At 46.1% G+C, this 21,376-nt stretch overlaps 1 protein-coding gene across 1 annotated transcript in view; it reads left to right on the top strand.

Moving 5' to 3' along the window:
• Positions 1–21,376, top strand: part of LOC137423802 (catenin alpha-2) — a 220,929-nt gene that overhangs the window by 173,756 nt on the left and 25,797 nt on the right. The window contains exons 10-14 of the mRNA XM_068111318.2: positions 8,792–8,944; positions 13,629–13,721; positions 14,498–14,654; positions 17,836–18,036; positions 18,141–18,292. Of these exons, the coding sequence (XP_067967419.1) occupies positions 8,792–8,944; positions 13,629–13,721; positions 14,498–14,654; positions 17,836–18,036; positions 18,141–18,292 (756 nt within the window). The remainder of the gene's footprint in view (positions 1–8,791; positions 8,945–13,628; positions 13,722–14,497; positions 14,655–17,835; positions 18,037–18,140; positions 18,293–21,376) is intronic.

The following is a 21,376-nucleotide window of genomic DNA, read 5'->3' as shown; positions in this document are numbered from 1 at the left end:
CCTGAGTGCCACTCCTGACCGCGAGCAGGGGAGGGACTCCCGCTCGAACCCTGGTTTTAGATGTTATAATTGCCGAGCGGTGTTAGCAACACGACGTTTGAGCCATTACCAAAGACTAAACCCGATCCTGAAACGTTGGCCAAAATCGCGCCACAGGTTTTCAATGGGGAAATCACTAAAGCGACCGGACGAGCATGAAGAAGAACGAAGGTAGGAAATACAAATATAATTTATTCCCAACTATTATTTACACCATCAAAAGAACCAAGGAGAAGGAAGGATAAGAAAATAAAGACAGAAAGAAGCCAGGAGACACAGTGCAAATATTAGCTTGCCTATTGCAGTCTTAATTAAACTCAGGGACAAGACAGAACACAGACTACAAGCACACTTACACGGGGGATGATGACAGGAATGACAGGAATGATAGGAGGTGGATGGCTGGAGGGAGAGGAAGGTTCAGCTGGAACCGGAGCACGGTCGGGCCTGGAATGAGCAGCCGCCGCCCTTTCTCGATCGGCGCGTTCAGCAGCCGCCTTTCCTTCGCGGCCACGGTCGAAACTGCCGTCAAAGCCCCGAAGCTGCGGTGGTTCAAGCTGCGATCGTTCAAAGCTGCGATGGTTCCAAAGCTCCTGCGTGCTGGTGCGTCGCGTTCTCTCCAAGGACTCCTCTCAAAATCGTCTCTCGCAGCTCGTCTCATCTCATCTGGGGGCGTCCCGCCGCGGGTTTTATGCCACGCCTTACCAAGCCATACCCACCGAGCCTGTGGTTGGTCATTTGGGGCTCCACCCTTGATGATGAGGGGGGGCCACGCCTTTCTTCCCCGAACCGACCGCGTGCGTAATGGAGGACGAATGCAGTTGGCAATCGAGGCTTTGCACTTGACAGGGGATTTGCAAGGGGATCTACCTTATTTGAATTCGGTGCAATGCAGTGTCAATTAATGGAAGACACAGCCTTAAACTAATACACTTAATAAGGAAATAACTACTAAAAAGGGAAATCTATGATTTGCTACATGATTGTATATGGACTAACTAAGGGACGACATTTTGACCTTCACACTACGGAGGGTGATATTTACACATGAAAAAAACACAATTCTCAAATCCACAAGACTGCACCCTCATCCTCTTAGGCACGTCCCGGGCCAATAAAACTTTTACTTAGTGTGACACGTAGGTGTAGTTCCCTCTACATTTAACCTGACCCTGAGTGTGACCGTTTTAAAACACAAATAAGTATGTCCCCCTGCTGCATTGCACCCTATCTAACAGATTTACGGCCACAGCTAACCGAATTGCGGAATTGTCTTCAAACTACACATTTACGGTGGGGAGCATTATTTACAATTGACGCTGGTATTTACAAAACTAACCCAGGACCTGTGATTGTTCTTTTTGGGGGGAGACAGCCTGCCCTGCATCGACGAACCAGCACCAATATCAAAGCACCATAATGCACCAAAACGCACCGGAGTGCACAGTCACCACAGTTCATAATAAACAACAAACCCCTGTTGGTGTCTTGCTCTTCGGCTCCCTCTGCTGGCTATTGTCGTTCTTCCAGATGTTGTCTTTCTTCTTTGCTGGCGGCCTATTTGCAATAATAAAAACAAGCACAGAACGTGTCCATTGTGTTTTATTTATGGCCCACAGGGCCGACTATGAGTGGTTCACCTGTATGGCATAGGTGCCATGTTACCAAGGTCCGCCAGCAAGATCTCGGGCCATCATGGCCGGTTCCAGCAGAGGGGCCATGCCCCAACCCGTGGGGTCCATGACTGGTGCTCAGCCACAGACATGTGGTCCATTAGTGGTGCATCGATGCAAGCAGCTGGTTGCGGGGGTTCTGGCACACAATGGCGGACTCCCGCACGCTCCCCTCGGTGCCCAGAGAGCACAGTCCTCGGGTGGGAGACAGGGGAACAGAAGACAGGTGAGCGAGGGTTAAGGTCACAAGGGTACACATCAAAACAGGTAATGCAGAACGAGGTGCGTACGGAGAGCGAAGTGAGAAAGCTCGTCCCTACCGTACGCCCCCCACATGTGACCTACACTACCCCCCCTTGCCCCTCCCTGTATTTACAAAACCCTACACATTTACAAATTCTTCACTACCGTCACGTCTTCCCCACATTTCCCCTAATACCAAATTCGTCATAACAATCCCTCTGACCAAAATTTGCCATTACCCAATTCATCATCAATCCTCATAAGGAGGGAGAGATGGAACAACAAAGCACAATGTCACGCCCACGTCATGATGCGTCTCACATTCCAAACATTTGCACAAAAATAACCAAAACACATGGCATGGTGCGGAGCACCGTCGTTACCTCAGGTGAGTGGATGTAGATGGTGCAAGGAGATTTCAATCCTAACTATCCTCTAAATGACTTTAACACACTTCACACTACCCGGGGTCTTTCCCTGCCAAACCATTGGCCATCTTACTCTATGCGGTTTTAAGAACCAAATTCCCATTGACCAAACTGTGGTGCTTCATCAATTTGGGGTCTCACTCCCCCGATTCAACTCCCTGTGCCTTTGCACAATTTCAAGACTGGGTCGTGTGGCTCTCCCAGCAGGTCTACCCACCTGCACACCTCCACCACTGCAGTTGCCTCCGAGCTTACCTGCTCCTTACCTAACCTATCTACCTGGGGAAGGCCCTCTGGCGCTCTCCCCACTCGGTGCCCTCTGGCACTGGGCTACCCGGGTCCGTCCTCCGGATCCTCGGGCCCCATCCATAACTCTACCGGCTCCCAGAGCCCACCTGCGGCCTCACCTGGCCGACATCCTAACAGTGGCGGAGTGCCCATTTAACTACACACACTAACAGGCCACACGCCCAGCCATTTCCACGTCACTAATGCACCCATCCAAACTCCATTCTTCCACATGCACCACAGATGCCAATATCAACCACAATTTACCTACTCCCTCTACCTAACTCCTAAACTACCCTCCCCGGGTATTCGTGATAGGGGTCCACTTTCCCCCCATTCACACCTTCGCACCATCCACTCCACTCCACAGTTTCCACCATACTCACTCCACACCATCCATTCCATACTCCATATATTCCACACAATCATTCTCCATACACCTGTATTGCACACCTGTGCCATCACTCCTACACCTGGTGCTTCCTGCACCCTCCTTCCTCCAGGACCATTCGGTCAACACAACACACAATCACCATTACTCACTCATACACTGTTCCATACACCTGTTCACTTGCACACCTGTGCAATCACACCTGGTGCCACCTGCACCCTCCTTCCTCCCAGGCTTCTTCAATCATTCAATACAATGCACAATCAATTATTCCTCATACGCTGCTTCATACACTTCCACGCTCAACACAACTCACATCTCTCCCAAGCATTGCCCCGCAATTCCTCATTTGCTCGATATCAATACTCTCACACACACGGCATCATCTGATCTACCTGGTTTCCTGCTAACACTCGCGCTTCCCCGTCGCCCCTTACATTATTGCGCTCCCTCGTCATTATAATCCAACTACCCTGTCTATGTCCCCACTACCTGGCCAATGTTGCTACTTACCTTACCGTTACCTATGGTCCTTCTTCTCTAGATCCCTATCATTTTATCCTAACCCTCCCTGGCGAGTTATCACTGCCATAAACCCCATAGCTATTGCTCATGTGCCCCGTCTTGTGAGGGATGGCAGAGTTGCCATCCCCCCACATTGGGCATGTCTCACTACCAATTTTGCTCCTCAAATTCCAGTCAATCAAAAATTTGCCAATCACTGCCAATCATTCTACCAATCAGTTGCCAATCAAATTTTGCTTTTCCAATTCACTACTGCTACCACCCTCACACGTCTACTCACTTGAGCCTCTCGGTGCGCCAATTCATTTCCAAAGCTCGGCTTCGCAAAGCCGAGCAATGAATGCGGGTTGTTCGTCTCCCGCGGTTGGATCCGTCCGGCACTCGGTTCAGGTAAGGTTTACTCGGGCCGGGATTCCACGCACCATCTCGGCACGGAGCCGTCCGATGGCCCGATCTCGCCCTGCCGGAACGCCTCAACCACAAGGGGTCGCCGTGCCGACCCTTCCTCGAACCGGGCCGCCCGCTCCGCTTAGTGGAGCACGGACGCGACCATGCAGAGCGAGGCCTGGCGTGGATCCCGCACGGCGGTTCTTTTGAAACCGCTGTGGTTACGATCCCCGCTGGTTCCCGCGGCGCACAACGCCCGGCACGAACCGAGGGCTCGCTTCGGCTATAAGTCGATCTAACCGCTAACCCGGTTAACGTCGATGCTCCACTTGCATGCTCACACCCCGCGTTCCGTTACTTGCTCACACATCCAGCTGTCTCCATGCTCTCCGTCATTGCACCTTCTCTTACACACCCCCCCTGTCCACTCATAGACTTTGTCACACACCTGACCACCGCACACCTTAGCACACACTCGTCGTTCGCACACCTCACCAACACACCTTCGCGCCCACTCCTTGGTCACATCCTCTGTGACAACCACGGGTGTGCTCTCCTCCGCACACCCAATCACGTGCTCCACTACCAACTCAAGCGTGCATTCCCACACGCGCTCGACCATTCCAGGTGTGCATCCTTTCATTCCAGGTGTGCATCCTCTCTCACCTGCTACAACCAACTCGTGCTCCGTGTCACTCTCACTCCCCATAGTCGGGCCTCCTTGCACACCTCTATCCATACACTCCGGACCAGTCATACACCTCACCATTGGTCCCTCACGAACACCCGGGTCTAAATCAACACCCAAGCCGACTGAATCTCCCCTCACACCATATACATTTCCGAGTATATCGCCACTCACCTCGGCACCTCGTCGTCGCTCCTCCTCCGCCACCTGCAAACTCTTTATTTGGTTAGTGGGCACATCATCATGATTTGAACACAGACCTTGCACATATTCCATCACTTCCTCCTTTATCTCTCTCTTAGTTTCCCTCCGTCTCTTCTTAATTTCACTCACCCCCTCTTCCACATCCTCTAACTTTTTCTTCACCTCTTCCATTTCCCGGTGCACCCCCTCAATTTCTTCCTCTAAGGCCACCTTAGTCGTCTCTATGTGCGTCCTCACCTCCCTTTCTTTTGTCTCCATTGCCTCTGTTACCTCGTCCAACCTCTTTGTCAACCCCTCATGTACCATCCGACATTCCCTCTTTGTCGCTATGAGTTCGTTCTTTATCTCCTTCTGCGTCGCCTTCAACCCCCCGATTACCGCAGTGTTCTTCTCCACCTGCTCCACTAATTCCTTTTGTCCCACTGTCAGCTGCTCTACTCCCCGTGTCAGGTCCTCTATGCCCCCCTGTAACCTAGCCGTATTATTCCTCACCTCTTTCTCCATACGCTCCTCACCTCGCTTTACCTCCTCGCGTACCACCGCGAACTCCTCGCCCACACCTCGTCTGATCTCCTCCCCCATTTCTCCCATCTCTTTGGTAGATGCTACCCTCATCTGCTCCAAATCATTCCTCTGGGCATCCAATTTAGTTTCTAACCCGATTTTCACCTCCTCTATCTTATCTCCCATTTGTTTAATTTCCCGGGCCGATTGCGCCCCTATTTCCCTCAATTTGCCTTCCATGGTGTTTTCTAACCCCCCTAACCCATTCTTCACCCCTTCCATCTGGTTTTCCTGGGCAGCCATTCTATTTTCCAACCCCGTTAACACCTCTTTCATTTCCCCGATTTGGTTACCCACGTCATTCAGTTGGCCCCCAAATTTACCTGCTAGCCCTTCCAACCTGTTGTCTATCCCCTCGAATGTATTGTCTAGCCCTTCAAATTTGTTGTCTAAACCCTCAAATTTAGCTTCTAGCCCCCCGATTTGATTTCCCAACCGTTCACTGGTACCCCTTGCTTCGTCCCTCATTGCCCCCAATTGCTCACTGGTACCCCTTGCTTCATCCCTCATTGCCCCCAATTGCTCACTGGTACCCCTTGCTTCATCCCTTATTGCCCCCAATTGCTCACTGGTACCCCTTGCTTCGTCCCTCATTCTGCTTTCCATCCCTTCCATCTCTGCCCTTGATTTGTCCCCCTGCAGGTTGAGGGACGCCTGCATTTGTACCATAAATTGCTCCATGAGGGCCTGCATTTGGACCACCCCCATTGGCGCAGCGGGCGCGGCTAACGCGCGCTCGTGCGAAGCGCCATTTTGTGCGCCTCCCACCTCATACGAGGCGCCGCCATCTCGTGTGCCTGAAACCTCCACGACCACTTCCTCATTTCTCTCCTCCTCCCTCTCCCCCATATACATTTCCCTGGGGTCCTGGGTTGATTCTAACCCCTCTATCTCTCCCACCAGCACCCGATCGCCTTGACCATCCATGGCACGATTTAAAATTTAGGATGTTATAAAATAAAATTTTGGGCCACTCGTAATTTGAGCGCGCTAAGCGCGCTTCAGGTCCGAATCCGACACTCCTGACACCAATTTGTTACGGATCTCTCCGTCGGCCTTTTTCCCCTTAAGAAGTGGGGATCAATCCCCTTGTTCGCGACTGACCCACGTGAGTCCTGGGGGTCCCAACGCTCCTCCCGGTCGGGAGCAGCCAGTGTATTTGGTCTACAAAAAGTCCCAAGGACCTGAGTGCCACTCCTGACCGCGAGCAGGGGAGGGACTCCCGCTCGAACCCCGGTTTTAGATGTTATAATTGCCGAGCGGTGTTAGCAACACGACGTTCGAGCCATTACCAAAGACTAAACCCGATCCTGAAACGTTGGCCAAAATCGCGCCACAGGTTTTCAATGGGGAAATCACTAAAGCGACCGGACGAGCATGAAGAAGAACGAAGGTAGGAAATACAAATATAATTTATTACCAACTAGTATTTACACCATCAAAAGAACCAAGGAGAAGGAAGGATAAGAAAATAAAGACAGAAAGAAGCCAGGAGACACAGTGCAAATATTAGCTTACCTATTGCAGTCTTACTTAAACCCAGGGACAAGACAAAAGACAGACTACAAGCACACTTACACGGGGGATGATGACAGGAATGGCTGGAGGGAGAGGAAGGTTCAGCTGGAACCGGAGCACGGTCGGGCCGGGAATGAGCAGCCGCCGCCCTTTCTCGATCGGCGCGTTCAGCAGCCGCCGTTCCTTCGCAGCCATGGTCGAAACTGCCGTCAAAGCCCCGAAGCTGCGGTGGTTCAAGCTGCGATCGTTCAAAGCTGCGATGGTTCCAAAGCTCCTGCGTGCTGGTGCGTCACGTGCTCTCCAAGGACTCCCCTCAAAATCGTCTCTCGCAGCTCGTCTCTTCTCATCTCATCTGGGGGCGTCCCGCCGCGGGTTTTATGCCACGCCTTACCAAGCCATACCCACCGAGCCCTGTGGTTGGTCGTTCGGGGCTCCACCCTTGATGATGAGGTGGGGGCCACGCCTTTCTTCCCCAAACCGACCGCGTGCGTAATGGAGGACGAATGCAGTTGGCAATCGAGGCTTTGCACTTGACAGGGGATTTGCAAGGGGATCTACCTTATTTGAATTCGGTGCAATGCAGTGTCAATTAATGGAAGACACAGCCTTAAACTAATACACTTAATAAGGAAATAACTACTGAAAAGGGAAATCTATGATTTGCTACGTGATTGTATATGGACTAACTAAGGGACGACCTTTTGACCTTTACACTACGGAGGGTGATATTTACACACAAGAAAAACACAATTCTCAAATCCACAACAATATATATATATATATATACACACACACACACACACACACACATCACGTCGCTACTCACACCCTCAGTTGTTCCTCTTGAAATCGAATGGTCTTAATCTACCATCCCATCGTACTCTAACTCTTAACGGATCTCTTACACACATTGGTATGAATGGTATGGTCACCTGTCCTTAGATGCTCTCGGACCTCCACCATATTCCGATCGATCCTCAAAAAGAAGACTGTCACTGCCGTCTCACTTGTGAGATTATCCATGAACTGGATTAAACGATTCAAAGCAAAGCATCAAGATTTTCAGACTTCTTTTTATTCTCCAAAACGTATTTCTGTAACATTTGCGTTCGAAGAACGTCCGTGTTCATGTAAACGTGGTACAAGAGCTGCTAGAATCGTCTTGGCATCTCTGAGTAGAAAACGATTCCGACTGCAAGGACATGAAGCCGGATTCAGAGACCCGAGCAGCAGGGGAAGTGTTACAAATGTCAAACCTCTTTCAGCAGTTAATATGTGTGTACATTGTACTGCAGGTCCCTCGTCGATTGTACGATTTGTGACCAGCAGATGTTCATATGAAAGTATTTTTATGGATTAATACTTCCCAGTGTCTCATCACCTGGACTATTCTTTCCTTTGATTCACATTGGAAGGATGTGTGATTTGGGCAGGCTGCTGTTCCGGCTTTAATTATGGCGGTCTGATTTACCTGTGTTAGAGCTGAAGTGTGATTAACGCCTTTGTGGGGCGCAAATGCTAAAATAAAATAAAAAGGAGGAGAGGGGGGGATTGGGGGTGGGGGTGGGGTGGTTTTTGGGATTTACATCCTGATTTTTTTTTTTTTTCCATAAGTGCTCACATTGTACTTGTTTCACATGATAAGAAGGCCTGGCCTGTGGTCTCACCCCCCTGGATGAACTGGCATGAGTTTTGAAAAATTCTGCAAATCATGAATTGGATGAACTGATCGTCACATTTCATCTTTTCTCCATTGTAGTGTTCTTTAGTTTCTTTTTTTTGTGTTCTTTCTATTTTCTATGTTCTTTAATTTCTCCAACCTTTGTCTCCCTGCCTTCCTCAGCTCCGTAAAGCAGTCATCGACCATGTTTCTGACTCCTTCCTGGAGACGACAGTACCCCTGTTGGTGCTGATCGAGGCAGCGAAGAAGGGCAATGAGAAAGAAGTGAAAGAATATGCCCAGGTGTTCCGAGAACATGCCAGTAAACTTGTGGAGGTATGCACCTGCACACCCTCTCCCCTTCAGTGTTGCAAAGCGCTCGTTTTACCGAAGTGGTTTCTTGGCCTGGTGTCATGCTCGGCAGTTTGCCATCCCTCTCCCAGCAGTAGTTATGGCAGGAATTTGTAATTTGTTCATGGTTTCAGCGATAACTGGCCTATCCTTCCCGAAGGACACCGTGGTGATCTTTTGTCCACAAACTAATGCTCGCAAATGGGATGTACACACACGCACACACTGTGGATACTTTGAGACCTAGTTGGTTTCCATTCCATCTCCTGAAACACACCCACGTGTGGAGATAGCAGCGAACAACAACTTGCGCACACGCACACGCACACACACGCACACACACACACACACACACACACACACACACACACACACACGCACACACACACACACACACACACACACGCACACACACACACACAACACACACACACACACACACTGTAAGATCTTTGTCCACCAACAACAAGTGCGACAGACAGGTCCTCCAACTTAACGTCATTCCAAGGGATGGTGCTCACGTTGATCCATTGCCCTGCTTGCGAAACACGAGGGCGTCAGTTTGTAGTGCGCAAGACAGCTCAAACGTGAGTGCGCACATATGAGCTACCCTGCCAGCCTCCACATGTGAATGTACAGTGGGAGGGGGAGAGATGACATTTCTCTTTAATGTTACTTTTTGAAATAAATTATTCTTGCAATTATGATCAAAAGCAGATACTCTGCAAATGAGATAGAGGGTAAATTGGAAAAACTTGTTTGCCATTTTTATACCATCACACAAGTGCAATGCACCGCTTCAAGAAAGATTTGGGCCCGGGTCCCTTTCCGTAGCCAACCCTTTCCGGTAGGAATAATTTGGATGTTTCAAGAAGTGGTCCATTCAGATTTGGAAAACAAACAAGCAATTAAGCAGAAAATGCAGCTTGTGTAAATTGCGAATTTCTAATGTCACTCACATTTTGAGATGAACAGCAGATGATTCTGCAACGCATTGCAGTCCCGCTGTTCGACTTGTTATTAATACTAGCGTGACTCGGCGCTCCGCGCGCCTCACCATGCGTCGTTTCAGAAGGATAGGCAGCTTTGACCATTTCGGTGTCTTTTGGGTCTCTATGGTGTTTTGGGTCTTCAGGGCCTTTTTGGGTCTTCAGGATCTTTTGGATCCTCTGGGCCTTTAAGGATATTTTGGGTCTTTGTGGTCTTTTGAGTCTTCGGTGTATTCAGAGGCTTTTGGGTCTTGAGGGTCTTTTGTTTCCTCTGGGTCTTTAAGAGTCTTTGGGGTATTTTGGTTCTTCGGGGTATTTAAGGGTCTTTTGGGTCTAAAGGGTCTTTAAGGGTTTTTGGGGTCTTCAGGGTGTTTTGGGTCTTCGGGGTATTTTTCGTCTTCGGGGTCTTTTTGGGTCCTCGGGGTCTTTTGGGGTCCTCGGGGTCCTCGCGGTATTTTGCGTATTTGGGGTCTTTGGGGTCATTTGGGTCCTCAGGGTTGTTTTTGGGTCCTCGGGGTCTTTTGGGTCTTCGGGTTATTTGGGATCTTCAGGGTCTTTTGGGTCTTCAGGGGGTCTTGGTGGTCTTAAGGGTGTTGGGGGAATTAAAGGGTCATCAAAGGTCTGAGGTGTCTCATCAGTCTAAACGTAATTGAGAGGATCAATTAAGAGGGTGTTAATTTTATTTGAAGAAGAAGAAGTAGACGTTTTAGTCGCATACAAACAAACATAAATAACGACATAACCATATATGTTTGCTCTATTATAATAAGATTGGGTTTTGTTGTCGTAGCATCTGCTGCTGCACTCACCAGAGGTCCCAAGTCTTGGTGGGCTCCTGTGTCCCTGACGATGCCAACTGCGGTGACTTTTGTTGACAAAATTAAGGAGAGTCAACATTTCTGAATGCAATGACTTTTGCTTCAGTTTTAGTTGAGTATTTCCACTTGCAATTCTCAAAACGTTTCACCATGTGAATCTTGGTTTTCTTTCTGCATTATTGACATGCTTTGTGTCGTGTTTTGTTTTCTTTGTTTGCAAGAAGATGACTTTTCATGGATCGTTATTGTGGATCTCTTGTGTGCAGTTGAACATCGACTTTGAAGACTGAAGTTTGCACGCGAATGTTTTGTTGTGAATTGGCGATTTGAAGTTTCTGATGATTAATTTATATCGTGGATATTCAGAGCTTCATTAAATCAATCCTTGCAGGTCTTCATGCAGGTCCACGGGGGCATCCATGCGCTCCACTCTCTCAAATTATATTCTATTACTTGCAAAATCAAAGATTTTTCAAGTGCATTAGTCAGTTGCGTTTGTTATTCTGTCTGTTAATCGCCGGCCTACAGGTCACAATTCTAAACCGATCGTCACGAAACTTCACCAAGTTGCAGCGGTCGACGCAACTGAGAAGCGTATTGATTTTGAGGTCAAAGGTCCTCTGGGTCAAATTTTCCAAAATCGCCAATTTAAATCCGATCGACTTGAAAATTAAACAGCATTTGCACATTCAGTCACTAAATATGAAAACCAACTAGTTTTGAGGTCAAAGGTCAACTAAATGTTTCACAACTAAATGTGAAATTACCACAATTATAAATTTTCATCTGAAAAATCGTCAATTTTCAACCGATTGACTTGGAAATAGAACATAATTTGCATATTGCCTCACTGAATTGGGAAACGTACTATTTTTGAGGTCAAAGGTCAACTCTAGGTCAAACTTCCAAAATCATCAATTTTCATCTAAAAATCATCACTTTTCATTATATTGATCCGAGCTTTGATCAAGATCGTCAATTTTAATCTTGATGAAATGGACAATTTGCTGGATCAATGGCAACATTTTTTTTGGAGGGAGAGGGGGGGGGGTGGATTTTGCAGGTGTCATGCTCTGAATGATGTCTTCTTGTTATTGTGTTTTTACCTCCACCTCACCCCTTTTCTTCATCAACGCATTGTTTTGGTGTTATTGCTACAGCATTCCTCACTCACCTTCTCATCCCAGACATGCCTTGCCATATATTTATATTTTTATATATATTTCTATATGAATCAAGTCACCTCCCTCCTAGCTTTAATGGTGAGCACCAACCATGGATTATGTCTCACACAGTAGAAACCGCATAAACCGCAAGGAACCAACAGGCCGAGGTCATAAAGCACAGCTTCAAATAAAATAAAAAGGTGCCTTCAAAAGAGACAAATAAGCCTGAAATCTGGATTGGTGGCTCTGCTTGATGTTTAGCCAATGGGGACCAAAGAAGGAAATCTTTGTCTATCGACAGAGTGTCCAGACTGAGGCCTCCGGGACGGCGGTGACGCTTTGGTCTAGGACTTTGGTCCACAGGCGATCGGAACAGCACTTGTCACGCTGTTATGTCGTTTATTTATATATATAAGCAAAGATTTGTGGTTGGGAGTAAATCCAAATGACTCCATGGTAAGATCTCCAACCTTTAATTGAACAAACAATGACAACGTTTCGATTAACAACATGTGACAAAGCCACACGCCTCCGTTAATCTTCCTCAAGCGTGATAAAATCATCTCAACATCCCCTTGTATGCAAAGTGGGCGGGGTATATGCAAAGTGGGGTGGACAAAGCTGGACAGCCAATTAAACCGTATCGCACCGCTCTCGTGAACTGAGAACGTTACTGACCAAATTCAAAAATCAACCGCATTCGGTTGATATATTTGATATATAATATATTTATATATATATTCATATTTTCATTTCATATATATATTTATATATATGTATATATATATGTATGTATATGTATATGTACATATGTGTATATATATGTGTGTATGTATATATATATATATATATATATATATTCGTTTTGAAAAAGTAAAGCAGATACTTTGTATGTTACCCTCTCTTCCCTCCAGACTAATTGCCATGCTACCTCCATGTCCTTCTCCCCCTTATCATTCTCCTCCCCCTCATCATTCTCCTCATCATCATTCTCCTCCTCATCCTCCATCCATTCCCCTCCCCCGGCACTGCCTCTCTTTGGAACAGTCCCCCCAGCATGTGTTCCAGACTTCGATCAACTTATAACAATTCAAGTCGTGAATCAAAAGTCTCGATCTCATTTTATTATTACATTTTCACATCATCTTTCTTTGCTTTTTCACCTTTTTATTGACACCACAGGGGAGGATTGAGCCCATAACGGAGTGTTTTGTGCTCAACCCATCCCCTGTGTTGTTAATAAAAGAAATGAATAAATTTAGTACTTATCAGAATTTGAAAATGCTCTTCCTTGTTGGATACGTAAAGCATTATCGCATTGATCTCATAGCTTGTGTTTGAGCTGCCAAGCAGCATCTTGAAAGGCATTGGGATTCTGGCATAGTGACACACAATGATGTGGAACGCTTGTGAATGGTTTTGGTTTATTCTCTGGATTTTGTTTTACTATCACTGCAGTGGTTGTAACGTGATTTTAAAGGCCCCGCTTGCATTGCCTCCTTTAGGGTTGAAGGCCTGACAGGAAGCTTTGAGAAGTAGATTAGATATTGTACCGATGTAATAACTTGACATCTCCTCCCCCTTCCCCTTTTTAAAGCATGCATGTATGTAATTTGTATATTTTGTGAAGTGTTTGATGTTCTTGTTAAGTTGAGCTTTCTTTAAACTCGATGTCGATTTTTTTTTTCTCTCCCAGGTTGCTAACTTGGCTTGTTCCCTGTCTAATAACGAGGATGGTGTGAAGTTGGTGCGCATGGCTGCGCAGCAGATAGAGGCACTGTGCCCACAGGTAAGCTCGTTCGATGCAAATATCCACTACTCCTTCATCCTGTAACGTTGCCATAACGCCCTTTTGATTTGATCCTCGTCATTGGCCAACAATTCCTCTGTGAAACAAACCGCATGTTGAGCCGCAACCTTGTGGGTTTCATCCCACTGGTTTTAGGCTGCACCCCTGGGTTTGCATACATTTACATCCTTGTGTGCGATTTTGATGCAACCCACCTGCTCACCATGGCTTGAGCAAAAACAATTCATGCCATGAAGCCCTCATTTGTAATATTCGATTGACAGTGTTTACCTGTTGTTTTCCATCACATGAAGTTGTTGTTTCCCCCCCCCCCCCCCCCCCCGTCTCCTCTTTCTGCCTACGGGGCCGCGTCTCCTTTTTTTCCCCCCAATTTCGATTTGCTGTTCAACTCGATGGCTTTGCCATACAAACTTTACAATCGAGTCATGTTTGCACAGATGAACAACTCCTGGGTTTTTCTTTGTTTTTGTTTTATGGAAATCCCAGTAAATGTGTGTGGTAAGTTCTGTTTAATTGGTGTATTCTCTGTTGCCTTGCCTACCAATGCCACCAGTGCAATAGCAGCTTGAGATCCCTTGATAATTTGTGACATGTGCCCAGTCCATGACCACGTGCGAGTCGTTTTTGTCCCCTGATTCTAACCCGGTATTTCGGCGCGCAGTCGCCAATATGGTGTTTCGACCTTTTTGTCATGTTCGGCAAGGTGTGCACAGCTCTGTCATTGCTCGTATCAAGCACTGCCATGCACCCGACAGGTTGTCAATGCAGCTCTGGTGCTCGCTGCAAAGCCTGGCAGCAAAATAGCACAGGACAACATGAACGTGTTCAAGGAAACCTGGGAGGCCCAGGTCCGGCTTTTGACGGAGGCTGTCGATGACATCACATCCATCGACGATTTCCTCGCCGTGTCCGGTAAGACTGAGCATCGTTCGCTCGACCAGGAAGGAAAGGAACAAAAGATTTGCAGCTGTAGACAAATTCCATCCGAAAATGAATCCCAACGCGTTAAACGTAGTTGTCGTTTTAAAAAGATATCCTCGGATGTTAAAAACGTTTTATTCTACCAAGAGAATAAACTTGTTTCCCCTTCAGTGCCCCTGAACACGTGTCCCTGTGCAATTCCCTCTTCATCGTATAACGCCTGGTGTTATTTTTGGTAAAGAACGATGTGCAGGAACTTGCAAAACAATTTTCATTCAAAGTGTAATCATTAAATATATATTTAATGCTAATAAATGAATTGTAATGATTTCCTTCTCATCACACTTCATTGCACAAACTCACCACAATTGTCATTGCTTGCTTTGATCGACATTCGAAGGAAGTTCTGCTTTTTGCGGAAACACCTGACACCAACTGTCCTAACACGTGATTGTGCTTGGCAGATTGTTGCCTTGCTCAGTGTGCGCTTCTAAATAGTAGGTTGTTTCCATTTCCAGGGAGTTTTATTTTTCTTAATTTTTTCAAATTAAATTCTGATTGACAAACGCAAATTTGCCATATGAAGTTTTTGTTGCTGAGCATTTTTTTTTTTTTTTTTTTTTTTGGCATTCTTGAAACCAGTTTGAACATTTTGTAACTTATTACCTCTACCACCGAAGGTGGAAGGAGGTTGTGTTTTCACCCCTCTTTTTGTCTGTCTGTCTGTCTTTCTTTGTTACTTGGCAAAAAAAATAATTTTTGGACAAGTATTTTGATCACTCCGGTTTGTGTGTGTTTGTGCCTTTACACGTTTGTCTGTCCACTCACTTCTACTCGCCTACAGGTCACAATTTTAAACCGATCTTCACGAAACTTCACCAAAAGGTAGAGTTGGTAGTCTGACAGAATGCTTTTTATTTTTGAGGTCAAAAGGTCAACATAGGCCAAAGGTCAACGTCTTCCAAATTTCGAAAATCCTCCATTTTCATTCGATTTGCTTGAAATTTGAATAGGATTTTCATATCAGCGAACTGACTGAGTCTGTTTTGTCAAGTGTCGCTCTATGAGTGATTTTTCATCTATTTGTCTGTCTTTATAATATAAAAAATAACCACCTTTAGAGGCCATTTTTCCCCGCAAAGCGGGGGTTGGCCTTTTTTTTGTTTTTCATGGTTGTTGTTGTTTTTCGGTCCCCTATTTGAAGCAATGTTTTACGGCCGGATGCCCTTCCTGACGCCAACCCTTTTTGCCGCCTTTAACGACAAACAGGGAATTACCAGTGAACTGGTACTCAATTAGCCGACCTCGGAAGGATGACAGGCTGAGTCAACCCCCCTGGCGTTAATTCAGCGATCGACCGGGATTCGAACCCAGGATCCTTGGATCCTAAGCCGGCACCCTAGCCGCTAGCCCAACACCCTGTCTTTGTGAGCAGGATATCTCAAAAGATTGTGGACTGATTTGGACGAAATTTGCGGGAGAGTTTGGGTGTGTGACAAGGACGGAATGATTCGATTTTGGTGAAGAATCTGGATCCAGATCCCGATAACTAGAATTTTTAAGTGATTCTTCACCATTCACCACTTGAAGATCTGGATTCACCACTTCACCATAGGGTAAAAATTATATATAGCAGAATATCTGAAAAAGTTATATAATCTTTCAACTCTGCTTTAGGTGGGAAGCGTGGGGATTTGCGATGGCGCACCATCGACTTCGCTCGAGTTGTTGATTTGCAATGAGCGCTTTGTGCACTTTGTGCAAGGTGTTCTGGTCACATGCCCAGTAGTTCCACCGCGGAAAAATTGTGCTCCATTTGAAAGCTGATAAACGCAGAATAAGGTTTTGGATGCTATTTTCTCTTCCCTTTTCCATAAGCATTCACATTAATGTTGCTTGTAAGCAGTCCCACACGTGACGTATAGGACGTCACAAGGTTGGGCAAAAAGATTGGTGTTGAATGTCAAAGATTTCAAAATTTCACTTGTCTCAAGTTTGATTTGCATTTCGCCAATACTTCTGGTGGCCTACCAACATGACAGGCAGCTGTCTTCACGTTAACTTGGCCTCATGCACCCATCAAACCTGAGAAGCACTGCGTCCTGGAATATGAGACAAGTATGCAACGGCTCTGACTCATCATCATGATGTCCGAGCCATCCGTGTGTTCCACAGTCATTGCCAGCTCCAGTGCGTCTGCACGTGCAGTGCACACGTCCTCATTAGGATTAGTGTTTTGGTGTCGTGCTTTCATTCGTCTTTCTTGTGGGAATCTGATTATCGCTTAGAAGCAGGCGACTATCACATACTTCATCAAATTGCACCCGTGTTGATCAATAAATGTGTTCTCCTGGTGCAATTTCATCATTCAGTATATTGAACACAAAAATTCTGCCATAATCCCTTTGTTTATGCCAGAGCTTCCAAATACTGTCAGGTATTTGTTTTCCTTCTCCTTTGTCGCATTGAAGATCACGACAGATCAACAAACCTCTGCCTGCCCATTGGATTTGCAAAGAAGTGTCATTTAATCTCCTCATGTGATGGGTTACAATGCTCGGTCATTGTAATCGTTATGCCACAAACAGTTAATTGTTGTGGTGGCCATCACTCGTCTTCATGTAGTCGGTACTTAGGTGCATGAAATTTGTTTGGAACGTTACCTCCGCCACCAAAGGTGGATGGAGGTTATGTTTTCACCCCTGTCTGTCTGTCTGTCTGTCTGTTTGTCTGTTTGTCCATTTGTCTGTCTGTCTGTCTGTTTGTGAACAAAATCTCTCAAAAGGTTGTGGACAGATTCGGACTAAATTTGGCAGAGATGTAGCATATGTGACACCGATGAAATGATTAGATTTTGGTGAAGATTCGGATTCGGATCAGGATACTAGAATTTTTAAAGTGATTCTTCACCATTGGGAGATGGGTCCAAAAACAATACATAGCAGGATATCTCAAAAAGTTATGGATGGATTTGGAGGAAACTTGGTGGACCGGTTGGGTGTCTGACGAGGAAGAATTGATTCCATTTTGGTGAAGATCCGAACCCGGATCGAGCAAGTATAATTTTTTTTAGTGATTCTTCACCATTGAGTGATATGGCCAACCAGGTGGAGGTATGCTCTCTACTGAGTGCCGTTCTAGTTTTTTTCTGTTTTCCCTTGCTTCCAAACAGAAAGCCACATCCTTGAGGATGTGAACAAGTGTGTGATTGCTCTGCAAGAAAGGGATGTTGATGCTCTCGATCGCACTGCCGGAGCCATCCGAGGACGGGCGGCTCGTGTGGTTCACGTGGTAAACGGTGAGATGGAGAACTACGAGCCGGGAATCTACACCGAGAAAGTGCAGGACAGCACCACCATGCTATCTGAAAGCGGTATGGAGGGGACCCGGTTTATTATTTAGACTCTTTGCTTGTGGTCTCAGTTGGGGGATTTGTGGACACCGTCATTGTTGTTGTAATCTTCCTTTTTCTCTCAGTCATGCCTCGCTTTTCGGATCAAGTCGAAAACGCCATTGAAGCCCTCACCAGTAATCCACCACGTCCCGTCGATGAGAACGAGTTTATCGATGCCTCGCGTCTTGTCTACGATGGCATCCGTGACATACGAAAAGCTGTTCTGATGATTCGTGTGAGTTTGTCGTGCACTGCCATCAATACTGTGGTATTTGAGGCCATGATGTCGTAGGTCTTCTGTTACTCTTTATGTAATGTGTGAAAAGCAAATAATGAGCTATGTATGTTAGAGAGCACTGCCCATTTCTGGGAAGGGACTCAGCACAGGTGAGATATGTGAAATGGCCTTTTCCTGTGCTTCGTTAACTGTGCAACTTTTGGTAAAATAATTATTTCATATGAATTTTAACAAAAACAAAGTAAAACTAGAACGGCACTCGTAGAGCACATAGTCTTGCCTTGCACGTTAATTATATGAACACAAATACCATTGTTAACGGAACATGCTACTATTATGGCCCATATAACCGTGTCATATATGCACCCGATTGTGCCACATTGTGTCTTGGCATGGGTTATTTGCGTCATAAATTTCATTCTTCCCTCGCATCGCGTTATAGATCAGATGTATGAAGTTTCCGATTTTTGGATAGGAATTTCAATTCAACTCATTATTGCTGGAATACCACTTCACTGATGTCATCATTATCACCCTATATACCCCATGAGTTGATGACATATGCCAAGTTTCAATTTCCTTAGTTGAATGTTTTGGAGAAAATGATGTCCAATTTCTTTCCTGTAATCCAATATGGCTGCCACATCATGTCCCACATGGAATCCACCACCACATGGGAAAATGGAATCCCACAACTACTCACAATTTTACTATTAATTAATGGCTGCTCATAACCCAGCACATCAAATCTGTATATTCCATCTCCCTATGATGTCAGAGTTAGCAATGAAATATTGTCCATGGGGAGTCCCTCCTATGTTTACAGTTTCGCATCGAGCAGACAAGCGGTTGCCGAGAAACACATTTTTAAAGCGAAAATATATGGAGGCGAACACACAGACGGGCATTGCAATAGTCTCACATCCCCTTCGGGTGAGACTAACTATAATGGCACTCGGTAGACCGCATACCTCTGCCAGGCTGAACAATTGACATTTTGTATCACACTGATGGGCTGGATCAGCATCTGCACTTGAACCAAAATCTAACCGGCTTGTTTTTGTCACCGACGCAACTCATCCACCAACTTTTGCCATAATCCCTCCAAAATATTTGAGATATCTTGCTAAATATTATTTTGGCCCAACACTACATGGCCAACAGTATTTGGACACCTGAACATCACACCCATATGTGCTCGTAGAACATCTCATTCCAAAATCATGGGCTTTAATATGGAGTTGGTGCCGCATTTGCTGCTGTAACAGCCTCCACTCTTTTGGAAAGGCTTTCCACTGGATGTTGGAACATTGCTGCGGGGATTTGCTTCCATTCAGTCACAAGAGCATTAGTGAGGTCGGGCACTGATGTGAGGCGATTAGTCCTGGCTTGCAGTCAGCGTTCCAATTCATCCCAAAGGTGTTTGATGGGGTTGAGGTCAGGTCTCTGTGCAGGTCAGTCAAGTTCTTCCACACCAATCTTGACAAACCATTTCTGTATGGACCTCGCTTTGTGCACAGGGGCATTGTCATGCTGAAACAGGAAAGAGCCTGCCCCAAACTGTTGCCACAAAGTTGGAAGCACACAATTGTCTAGAATGTCATTGTATGCTGTCGCGTTAAGGTTTCCCTTCATTGGAACGAAGGGGCCTATCCCGATCCATGAAAAACAGACCCAGACCATTATTCCTCCTCCACCATACTTTACAGTTGACACTATGCATTCAGGCAAGTAGCGTTCTCCTGGCATCCACCAAACCCAGATTAGTCCGTCGGACTGCCAGATGGTGAAGCGTGATTCATCACTCTTGAGAACGCGTTTCCATTGCTCCAGAGTCCAATGGTGGCGAGCTTTACACAACTTCAGCCGACGCTAGGCATTGCGCATGGTGATCTTAGGCTTGTATGCGGCTGCTCGGCCATGGAAACCCATTTCATGAAGCTCCCGACGAACAGTTGTTGTGCTGACGTTGCTTCCAGAGGCAGTTTGGAACTCGGTAGTGAGTGATCCAACCGAGGACAGATGATTTTTACGTGCTACGTGCTTCAGCACTCGGCGGTCCTGTTCTGTGAGCTTGTGTGGCCTTCCAATTTGCGGCTGAGCTGTTGTTGCTCCTAGATGCTTCCACTTCACAATAACATCACTTTCAGTTGACCGGGTCAGCTCTAGTTGGGCAGGAATTTGACTAACTGACTTGTTGGAAAGGTTTTTCATCCTTTGATGGTGCCACGTTGAGAATCACTGAGCTCTTCAATACGGCCCATTGTACTGCCAATGTTTGTCTATGGAGATTGCATGGCAGTGGGCTTGATTATATATACCTGCCAGTAATGGGTGTGGCTGAAATGGCCTAATCCACTAATTACAAGGGGTGTCTGCATACTTTTGGCCGTGTAGTGTATCTCTTAATGGTGACGAATGACTTAAAAAATTATACTATCTGGATCTTCACCAAAGTCGAATCAATTAGTCCTTGTCACACACCCAACCTGTCCTCCATATTTTGTCTAAATCCATCCACAACGTTTTGAGATATCCAGTTCACAGACAGACAGACAGGACTAAAAACATAACTGATGTCGTCCTTCGTTGGCAGAGGTAGAAAAAACAAGTTATAAATTTGCATTGATGTCAAAATTTATTTCCAACACTATTCGTCTTAATGAGAGTCCAGCATGATACAAGCAATTACTGCGAAGTACAATTTGTTTGCTTCATTCCTGATTGGTGGAATGGTCGTGAAAAATGATGGGATGTGTATTGAGCGGTAATTTGGTTGTTGCATCTCAATAGGATGCCAAATTACCTCATGGAAGCGAAAGTATTTTGAGAAATGGTGCTTCATCAACTGTGATATTTGGACAGGAAGCGGGTTATGGTTGGTCATATCAGAGAGGTGATAATTGCAGGCATCTGTTCTGAGCTTCAGAAGAATACTCGTGTGGACGCAAAGCTCAATTCCACAATGGCTTGCTTGCTTTGCATGGATATCCTGTGGACCCTTTGGTGTAGTTGAGCCTGAGGATCAGAAGAATGACCCAAGGAACTCGTTTCAAAGCTGGAATGCTGTTTCCGATCACA

This window comes from Myxine glutinosa, chromosome 3, assembly GCF_964187855.1.
Source record: "Myxine glutinosa chromosome 3, kmMyxGlut1.1, whole genome shotgun sequence".
Taxonomy (NCBI): Eukaryota; Metazoa; Chordata; class Myxini; order Myxiniformes; family Myxinidae; genus Myxine; species Myxine glutinosa.
Note: the sequence above shows the minus strand (reverse complement) of the source record. Positions and strands in the feature narration are given on the sequence as shown.